Source organism: Heterocephalus glaber, unplaced genomic scaffold (assembly GCF_053883595.1).
Source record: "Heterocephalus glaber isolate CG9 unplaced genomic scaffold, H.glaber_assembly_v1.0 deba00001461, whole genome shotgun sequence".
Taxonomy (NCBI): Eukaryota; Metazoa; Chordata; class Mammalia; order Rodentia; family Bathyergidae; genus Heterocephalus; species Heterocephalus glaber.
The window spans coordinates 46,809,152-46,820,402 of record NW_028258308.1 but is presented as its reverse complement, the minus strand read 5'-3'; the positions used below and the strand labels follow the sequence as shown (position 1 = coordinate 46,820,402).

The following is an 11,251-nucleotide window of genomic DNA, read 5'->3' as shown; positions in this document are numbered from 1 at the left end:
ACGAAGCTACTGTGATAAAAACAACACGGTACTGGCAAAGAAAAAGACCCACGGATCAGTGGAAATGATTAGAAGACGCAAAAACAACTCCAAGCACACTCAGCCACTGCATCATTGACAAAGGAGGAAAAAAATCTCATTGGATGAAAGATAGCATCATTCATGCATAATGCTGGAAAAACTGAGTTTCAACTTGCCAGAGATTAAAACTAGATCCAGATCTTTCAACCTGAACTAAACTAAAATGAAAATGGATCAAAGACCTAAATTTTTAAACAGAAACATTACACCTGCTGGATGATAGGTTAGGTAGAACTTTTAAAGAAAATAATTTATGAAAATACTTTAAAACAAAACCTCAGTCATGTGGAAACTAGCACAACCAATCAACCATTGGGATCCCATCTTATTGAAACTTAACTAGTGACAAAATTAAGAATTATATTCACAGTTTCTTTTAATAAGCAACAATCGCACCTCAGATAAACCTCATACTGCCACTGCGCAAAGCTCACATTTGCTTTTAACGGAATCAATATTGTCAAAATGGTCATACTTTCAAAACTGATATATTTAAAGGATTTCCAATCAAAATGCCAAGGGCATAGCTTACAGAAAATGAGAAAAAAATTCCAAAATTAATATGGAACATGAAGAGACTCATTAAAATAAGCAATCCTGGGAAACAAGAGTAAAGCAAGAAATATCACAACACCTGACTTCAAGTTATAGTTCAAGGTTATGGTGATTAAAATGATATTGTACTGACACTAAAACTGTCATAGGTGCCAAAGAACTAGAAGAGAGGGTTCAGAAACATCCCTAGAGCCATTCAGCTGTATGAACTCTGACAAAGTGCCCAAAGTATACCTTGGAAGAAAGACAACATCTTTAGAAAATAGTCTTTTAAAAGTGGCATTCACCATGAAGAAGATGGAAGCTTGACCCATGTCTCTCACCACATACTGAATGAAATACTAAATGAATAAAAAACTAAAGATTAGAATACAATTATTCTGCTGAATGATAAGTTGGTAAAATTCTTGAAGTCATTGGTGAAGGGAAGTTTTTCTGAAGGAAAGTACATTACAAAAACAACAGCAATAATCAATAAATGGGATCATATCAAATTGAAAAGCTTGTGAGTAGCAAAGAAAACAACTAAGTAAAGACACAACTTACAGGATGGGAACATTGTTGCAAACTATTCCTCAGACAAAGGAATAATATCTAATTATGTGTGTATATCACAAATAATTACATCTCCAAAAATAAAGGGCCCAATCAAAAATGGGCATGTAAAATGAATAGATACTTCTCAGAAGTAAAAATGGCAAGTACATATGAAAAAATATTCAATAGCTCTGGCTAATAGATAAAAATTAATTGAAACAACCATATGATTTCCTCTTACAACAGAAAGAAAGGCAATCATCAAGAAATTAAATGTTAAATAATGCCAGTATGGCTATAATGAAAAGGGGACACATCTACATTGTTTATTGAAATATAAATTTGTACAGCCATTGTGAAAATAAGTATGGAAATTTATCAAAAATAAAACATAAAAATTCCATTTGAACAAGGTGTGCAAATTTTTTATATCTTTCCCAAAGTGTTAAAGACATCATGTTATAGTCATACATGCATGTCTATGCAGCAAAATTCTTGATAGCTAAATCCTGGAAGCATGGTATGATTCCAATAACAGAAAACTGGATAGAGAAAACGTGATATTTACACACATTGGAGTACTACTCTGCCATAAAGAAAGATAACATTGAGTGATTTGAGGATAAATTGAAAAACTTATTATGGATTTTATTTAGTTGTCCTCCAAAAGCATCAAGCCCTCATAGATGAAGCTTTTCACAGGTACCTATATTTATGATATATGAATATGGTTTATGGATAAGATAACTGGATAAGTTCACTCATTGGATTAGCATGATTCTGGATTTGGCTGGATGGATATATTGAAATGCAAAGACCCATGCTGGGTACAAGTGGCACCAACCTGTAGGCTTGTAACCTGGATGGGATAAAAGGGAAAGGGAGGCTGGATGTTGCTGCTTCCTCCTGCCTGCTATGCCATAAACTGTTTCTCCTCTGCACTGCCCCTCTTCTATGAAGCACTGCCTTGAAGCCTGCTGACTGTGTGTTGAAACCTGTATAAACTGTGAGGTAAAATGAGCCTTTTCCCCTTTAACTTTGAGTGTTGAGTATTTGGTCTCAGCAATGAAAAAATGACAAAGATACATTTTGAGACCATAATGTTTAATTCAATAAACCAGAAATGCAAGGTTAAATATCTAATGGTTTCTCTTGCACAAGAAACTGAAATTAAAGAGTAAAGTGGAAGTTCAATAAAAGGAAACAGAGTGATAGATATTTTGCAAATAGGATGAGGTCAAGAGACACCAAATGAATGGAGACTGGAAGGAGAGGGAATGTAAAATTATTCAAGATGTGTCATGTACATGTACCAAATACTCACAATGAATATAAACATTTTATGTCGTAAACATGAACTAAAAGTAATAATAGTAAACATACTAATGAAAATAGTACATGGGGTTCTAGAGGTGCAGGTGAGTAGAAAGGGGAAGGGGAATAAAAATGAATCAAATGTGTTAAATAAATGCACCTTCTCCCTAAGGTAAATTTCATGCACTCCAAAAATGTACTAATGAAATAAAATTTAAAAATGAAAAAATATGTAGTGAACCTGGCTTAGCTCATCACTCATGTTTATTAACCATTATCATACATTTAATCATTTTCATCTACTTAATTACTTTCTCTATCATTTGTCACTTTTTAATGTAAATTCCAAATAATATATTTTAACAATATATATACATATATATTTATATTTCTGTCAGAGACTTTATAAATATAATTCTTAATTTATTTTCAGTTTTAATTTTATAAAAATGGATTAAATTTTGTAATTCATTTTTAATGTCACATAAATTATTGTTTTAAAATTAGAATAGAAATAAATTTCCTGGATTTCAAGTTAACCATAGGCCAAAAATTCAGGTACATGTGACTATTTAAGTTTAAATATTAAAAACTGAAATGAACTCTAATTAACACTCATATTCTCATTTGTGGTGGGCTCATTTATGAGGATTACAGAGCTCATGTAGCTACTTGAGTTACTGCTTAGGTTGTAGTGAGCAGGAGAAATCCTTCCATGTTTCCTAATTTGTTCTGAGGTTTAAAATGATGAACTGGTTACTTACCAATGATAAATTGATCAGTAATGTGTTTTAATTTTAGCATCATTATGTATGGAAGGATATAAATTCATTAACAGAGTTTTTATACATTGATGCTTAAATGGCCTGATTTTAGTCTGCCATGAACTTCATAGTTTTTTGTCCTGTCTCTGTCAAGGCTCAAGTTATCTCAGAGAGCTTTCTTGCTGTCCATCTGGTAAAACGCCATGCTGGAGGAGCATCTGGTATATCTCCTGCCCCTTGTCCAAAAGCCATTACAGTGACAAAGTGTACTGTTGATGAATAAGTATGAGAGCTTGTATCCTTAGGCACATTCTTAAAGTTGATCTTTGAAAATGCCTCAGGATTCCACATATATAATAAAAGACAATTATGAGTGTGTATTAATACTTTTTAATTACATGTGGAATCATTTTGTGAAAAAATCAAACTTAAGCAATTTTAACCAGAAAATCTCCCATATCTGGCAGAAAAAATTACTCTTGTGCTGTACACATTAAAACTCACATGAGTGACAGACAGAATGTGTAAAAATCAATATAATGTGGATTTCCAGAAGCACAGATTTTTTTTTAAATTTTCACAAATCATTCCCTGAATTGATAAACCCCTACTAGTTTTACAAATGCATGCTTACTCAGGAAAGCATATATCTCAGTGCCTCATTTCTGTACAAATGATGATTCTAGGAAACATCTTGAGAGATTACTTAATTACCAAGTTTGTACCTAAAGCAGTTTTGCTGAGTTTTAATGAAGACTTAATTCCAGTTTGAACAGTTTCTATAGCAACTAGATTTCTCAAGTACCTGCATATGAGGATTTCCATCATTTCTTGCTATGAGTGCTGAAAGTCATTAATCTACCAGATCATGCAAGAAGGAAATGAACATCAATATTTGTTGATATGAAAATCATGGTGAGGTCCTAAAATGTGCACTGATTTGGCCAAATCCCATTCCATTGAGCTACAGTGTTCTCTGGATTTCTTGATGAGTCTCTAGGGACCCTGCTAACGTTTAAAATTGTTTCCCTAAACTACATACTTGGAATGATGTAACAATTGTCACATATTCAGATGAACCTGTCCCTGCTGACTGTAGCTTTATGATAAAATTCCTATTGAAGTCTTTAGATGAAGAGCCACTGATGAGGTTTCATCATGGAAAAATTGTTTCATGTGCATTTGGACATCTTACATGGAGAAAAGAGCTATTTGAGGAACTGGCTATTCCAAGTGTGTTTGTGGTGAGTATGGGGTATTATTATGAATATCTTGATAACTATCTCTGTCTTTCCTTCTATGCTGAACATTCATTCACTTGGAATGAATTAATAACTTGTTTGACAAAACAGAATGAATTGCATCAAATGTAAGAATATCTGCATATGCTGATATACAGTGGACCCTTGAGATACAGCTGGCTTGACATAGGAACAACTGGGGTTGTGACTGGAATTCTAGTTTTAACTTAAGCCCTAAGTCTTGAGTTGCAACCTGAATATTTGCCAATTGTGTTTTCAGATGGTCTGAGATGCAGATTTAACATTTAAAGAGTTCTGCAAGGAACATTACCACATCCTATCCTGTGTGGGGTTACTTGAAAAATCCTGGGCCAGTGTCTCCCTCAGGACACTGAGTTCTGTGTAGAACAAAGTTTGGCCTAAAATTATACAGGAGACAAACTTTGAACACTGTGTAGAGGAGCCCATGCCTTCAATTGACCAACTTGAGTTACAATCATCTCTCATATACAAACAGTTCAGAAGTCAGTTTTTCACTGTAAATTCATCTATTGCATATTTCTGTAAATCATCTCTCATTAATTATTGCATGAAACTGAATAGTTTATTAGATGTAAGGAAACATGTCACTTTCTCACCAGGAATCAAATATGTAAACAAATGAGTGGGTCAAGAGCTGCCAAAAGCTCCATCATTTCAAAGACTGGAAGCTCAAGTGGGCCAAGGGATTCAAAACTGAACAACTGTTTGTTGTTACTGTCAACTGAGAAATTTAAAATCCAGAAAACTCCTAAGCATTGTAGAGAAAGGTCCGAGAAGTTTAATCAGGAGGCTGCATCTATGAGTTTCCCTGAGAAGGAAAGCCACTGTTTAAGAGAAAAATGAGGGGATATAAATATAATAAATGTACATAAACTGGAATACTTTATAATTTAAAATATTCCAAGAATCTCTTTTAAAGGTGCTGGATTTTGATTAGATGATCTGGTTGCAGTCTCTTCCTCATTAGTCCATCCCTTTCAGCTGGGCCTGAGCTGAGGAGTGTTAGATACTCAATCATAATTCCCAGAATAACTAAGAAATGAATCATTATATAAACGATTGATGCCATGAGTGATTTAATTAAAATTTTATCTAATTCATTTTCTTTTTAAAACTGTACACAGTAAAACAAATAAAACATTTCATTTTGTTGCAAAAGGCTTGTATTTTATAATTATTTTATATAAAAGAGTATGTAGTACCATTTGAGACCACTCCAGAATATTAATTTAATGAGTTTGACATGAGAAAAATGGTTATTAATTCATTTCAACAAAAGAAAGAGATTAAGTTATTATCTAGAGGAACCAATTAAATTACCTACATTATTTAAGTAACAGTTAGCTCATATAAGGATTAGGTATTTCCAATGTACCCTTACCCTTTCTAATACAACAGCCACATTATTACCCATAATATTAACATATTATAAATTAAATACAGTTTCATGTATGGTTTCTATCATTTTAATTGTCTAACAGTTTTAGAAATGTTTGCACTCAATGTATATCTGAAACATCAGTATTGTTGGATCAGTCCACACACTTGAGCCTAAGGTTTCACAGTAGTGAGCAGGTTTGCCAAAAGAAATAGAAATCATTTCAAATCCCAAACCATGTGCTCTAGGAAGTAGGTTATTTTGTCACATATAAAGTCATGCTTTCCCAAGAGTAAATTTTTAAAATTAACAAATCGAAGAAAGAAACAAATGGCTCAAAGGTTCACTGACAGCAACTTGAAGAAGTCTGAAGCTTTTTACCAGTTTAATATATGTCCAACAATTTGAAGTGATACTCTTCCAGAAAGCAGCAATTCATTTTGGAAAGATTTAAAATATCTAAATATAACCAAGGAGAAATGCAGGTAGCACTTTCCTTTAAAGCTGGAGTGATGCATTTTGACAAAACTATCTATGTAATTGGTTTAAATAAATTGTGTAGAAGCAGATTGTTTATTGATACTGAGTGACTATTTAATTCAGAAAATACTTTTATGTGCTTTGTTTGTGGAAATGTAAACTTTCAACATCTATATTTTGACAAGTTACCAAAGTATTTTATTCTTCAAGAGAAAAGCAAATGTGCTGCTTTAATCAGGTATAATGGAATTATTTATATCCCATAAAATTATTATTCATTCACAACAGAATGCTAAATATTTGTGTATTTGTAAATTGTATCCAAATATTAATGACACCTAGTCTAACTCTAGATATCCAGGCTTCTGTTCCTCATTATATTTTGCAAAAACTGCATATGGTTAGTGCACATTAGTTTCTTATTTGGGGTAAGTCATAGTAACCTCACAGAAAATTTGAAAATTTCAATCTTTAACCAAAGATAGTAAGGTTATAGATTTCACATAGAGGCCTGAGCACAACAATGCTAATAGCAATGTGTTTCAGTTAAATACACTTCAAATGTATTAGAATGTGTTACAATTAAAGTTTAAGAAAAGATTCCCAGCATGTATAATATTTGAGATATACTAATTGGTAGAACAAGAGAGATTTCTTGTAATTCCATAAATATATATGTATCTGTACATAAATCTTCAGATCACCCAGTTCAGATGTTTTCCCCAGGAAGAATATATTTCAAATTGAAAAGTCTTAACATTTATATCAGCTGAATCCTTTTGAAAGATTATGGTTTGTCATGATTTTAGTTGTCCTAAGATAAGAAAATCATTAAATATTGGTGTACATTGTTTCTAGGAGTAGAATTTAGGCTTCACAGTATAATCTCCCACTCTAGCCAAAGTGTGAAAATAATGAGCATTAATCTGATTCCTGAAAGTGTGGAAATAATGAATATTAATCTGATTCCTGAAAGCTGTTCAATGATAAATACCAGGGTTGTGTACAAAGTACAAAAACAAATCACCAGTTTTAGAGCAGAGAGACACTATGGGGTCTTGAATTAGGAACTCAATGTGTTTGGCAAGGCTGGTTGTAACTCAAGTAGGTCAATTGCCTTCAAAGTCTCTCTCTTGTTTAATTTTAGGCCACACTTTCTTCCTGGTAGATCTGTTTCCTTTGAGATATTGGCCCAGGGTTTCTCAATTAGCCTCACAGAGGAAAGAATGCTGTCATGTTCATTCCAGAACTCTTTATTGGTTAAATCTGTACCTGAGACCATGTGGAAGCACAAGCAGATGACATTTGGGTAAAAATTGAAGACTTTAGTCATAATTTAAAACTAAAATTCTTGTCTTAACCCATTATTCATATGTCTGGCTAGTCACAACTCAAGATCCACTGTAAAATATGTGTTTTCATTTTCATGGCCAGTTTCTATCTTGCAAAAATCAATACTCAGTTGACCAAATTTCATTTCCTTTTCCTGTCTAATACAATTTCTTACATATGTTAGAATCATTTAAGTTTATGATGATGTTTTTGAAGGACCCTTGTTAGCAGGACAGATTCCATATTGCTGCTTGACCCACCTGCCTGCCCTTTAGATGAACTCATAAGGAGGAAGCTTAGAAACCTCCTCCCCTTAGAGAGTCCCTTAGAAACAACAAATAATCAACTATTGTTTTACAAATGTTCTAACAGCAGGACATTCCACTTCTGTACCTTTTGCTTGCTTTGCTAGTTCTATCCCATAGGGGGGCCTAGAAACTGTTGTCCTCAAAGGTGTATAAAACATGTTTGTCAACCCCCAGTTGAGGTTCGAGTCTGATGCTCGGCTTGGTCCTGGCTGGTAATAAACTCCTGTGTGGATTTAATATCAGTCTCTGGTTGGTTCTCTCTCCCTTGGGTGTAACAGTTTTAATCAGACATTTAACTCTACAGTGTTGCTCCATTGTAGTAGAATTAAACTTTCATGAGATTCAGAGATGTTTACTTCCTTTATGATTCAAAATTTCTGTAATAGCATGAGGTAAATATTTGTTGTAATAAAAAAAATCATAGGATAAATTCAAAGAGCACACAGACCACGAAAATATAAATTTTATTCATTTTTAGACAAGGACATTTATTTTGAGTGAAGAAAGTCACAAATTTAAAGTCCTGACTGGAAATAGCAGGTCTTGTGACTCCTGATTACCTACTTTATTCTTCAGAGGAGGCCTTGGGGAGGCTCTCATTGGTAAATTTTTCTTGCTTAAAAATATTCAAGACACATGCTATATGTTTCTGGCATAACAGCACATGAAATCTGTATAGAGTGAAATTCAAATTAGATTAGAAGCATAAAAATATGAGGGAAGGAAATTCTAACTCACTCAACAAAGGCAAAACATGAGCACATTCCACTAAAAACAGAGACATTGATTTGGGCAGAGGGCAGCAGATGCCTGAGAAACACAGGAGCAATGCCAGGTTAGGACAGAGCTCAAACAGGAGACTGAACTGAGAACAGAGAGGCAGTGCTAACTCTCCAGACCTTTAGACACATCGAGTGATAAAGAAATTTTTCCTATATTGTGTGTGACATGGTTTATGCTCTGAAAATGGAGGAAAACTGCAAGCATAATATCAACTTTTCAGACAATGATAACCTGGGATATTTCAGGAATGTTTTTGATATTCTGAGTAACTCCTCCAGTTCTCATAGCATTTCAGCTATTACTGTTCCAATTTTGAAAGACAAAGAGAGAGGGAGACAGAGAGACAGGAGCAGAGATAAATAAATATTGTACCTAACTCAAGAAAGTAGCAGACACAGAACAATCTGTGTCACTTTTATGCCAAGGGAATACTATCTCAGTGGTAGAGCATGTCCTCAGCATAGAAAGTGTTCTGGGTCACGGGGTAGATCCTCAGAAAGAAGAAAGAAATGAAGGAAGAAGGAAGGAAGTAAAGAAGAAAGAAAGAAAGGAAGGAAGGAAGGAAGGAAGGAAGGAAGAGAAAGGAATAGAGAGAGAAAAAGAAAAACAGAAAATAACCTTATTTCACTCTAGCATACAGCTAGGATTTTGAATGAGATGAGCTATTTTCTTAACATTAGAAATTATTGTACTTTCATTTCTATTAAAAAACTAGAACATAGTTTTTATCTTAACCATATCAAGTGATGCATTTTTATAAACTGAGAACTGTTTGGAACCTTTCCACGTTAGACAGCAAAAATCAATTGGAGCAATGTTTTAATGATATCCCAACTTAATTAGTATTAAGATATGTGTATATCACATACATGCCAAGAACTTTACTAACCTTTGGAAGACCACAGGTTGCATAAATATCAATTCAGGAGGACATCATAAACAGAGCAACACTGACAATAAACATCTTCTCAGGTTGAAGGAGAATATCATTCAGATTAAGTGAAAATCATCATAAAATATGAGGAGACCAAGGCACCGAACATCCCTGTGATCCCTGGGACTGGAGTTTAATAGTTATGAAGACATTTTCCACACTGTGATTCTTCCTGGGTTCAGCACATCTGTCTTCTCCTCTCAGGCACAATCCACATCACCCACAGATGACCAACTCCACCATGATGATGGGCTTTCTCCTCATGGAGATTTCTGGCATGTGGGATCTACAGGTTTTCTATGCCATGTTCTTCTCTTTGGTTTATCTGGTGACCATAATGGGAAACCTTGTCATTGCTGCTGTCACCACTCTTGACAAGAGCCTTCACACACCCATGTACTTCTTCCTGAGAAACCTGTCCATCCTGGACTCCTGCTACATTTCTGTCATAGTCCCTAACTCCTGCATGAACTCCATGCTGGAAACAAGCTCCATTTCAAAGGCAGGATGTGTAGCTCAGGTTTTTCTTGTGATTTTCTTTGCATTTGTAGTGGCACTGTTTCTCACCATCATGGCTCATGACCACTTTGCAGCCATCTTCAGGCCCCTCCATTACCCTGTGATCATGAACCCTCACCTGTGTGTCCACAGCACACTGGCCTCTCTGCTCAGTGGTCTCATCTATGCAGCCCTGCACACCATCAATACCTTCAGGCTGCCCTTCTGCCACTCCCATGCTGTCCAGCAGCTCTTCTGTGACATCCCCTCTCTGCTGAAGCTGTCTTGCTCTGACATCTTCAGCAACCAGATCACAATTTTTGTGTCAAGTGTAGTGATATGTGGTGGCTGTTTCATTTACATTATCAAGTCTTATATTCACATCTTTTCTACTGTGTTCAGGTTTCCAGTGGGAGCAGATAGGGAAAAGGCTTTTTCAACCTGTGTCCCTCACATTCTCATTGTGTTGATTTTCATCAGCTCAGGGATTTATGTCTACCTGAGACCCTCTACAATGTCTGCCAGCATCAGGGACATGGTCCTGTCTATGTTCTACTCTGTAGTTCCCCTCCTTTACAACCCTATTATTTACAGTCTCAGAAATGAACAGATAAAGTGTGCCATCAGGAAACTCATCACAAGAAGACGCTATTCAGGAAATGCATTGAGGACTAAGGAGGTTTTCCCTATCCAACTTAGTCATAGCCATGGTTTTGGCAATATATAGATATAACTTATTAGAGTTATTATGTATCCTTTATGCAAATTTATTGTCCAACATGATTGAGCATATCATATATCAAGATTACTTTGCTCTGTTGTCTTGTACAGTTTTAATATTCTACAAAATATTTGATATTATGAGGAAAAAGTAAACAATGGCTATGAATTTCAGTTAAAATTTTTCCCAAAGTGTCAATTGTGTGGTAAGTGATGAGATAATGGTGCATTCCACTCATCAGTGGATTCACCCATTGACAACTTCAGCGCTGAATGTGCTGTTA

At 34.8% G+C, this 11,251-nt stretch overlaps 1 protein-coding gene across 1 annotated transcript; it reads left to right on the top strand.

Moving 5' to 3' along the window:
• Nucleotides 1-9,975: 9,975 nt before the first annotated feature.
• Nucleotides 9,976-11,044, top strand: LOC101721495 (olfactory receptor 14C36). The gene has a single exon (XM_087216965.1). It carries the CDS (start codon nucleotides 9,976-9,978, stop codon nucleotides 10,972-10,974), a length of 999 nt encoding a protein of 332 aa, XP_087073091.1. The 3' UTR covers nucleotides 10,975-11,044.
• The last annotated feature ends 207 nt before the right edge of the window (nucleotides 11,045-11,251 follow it).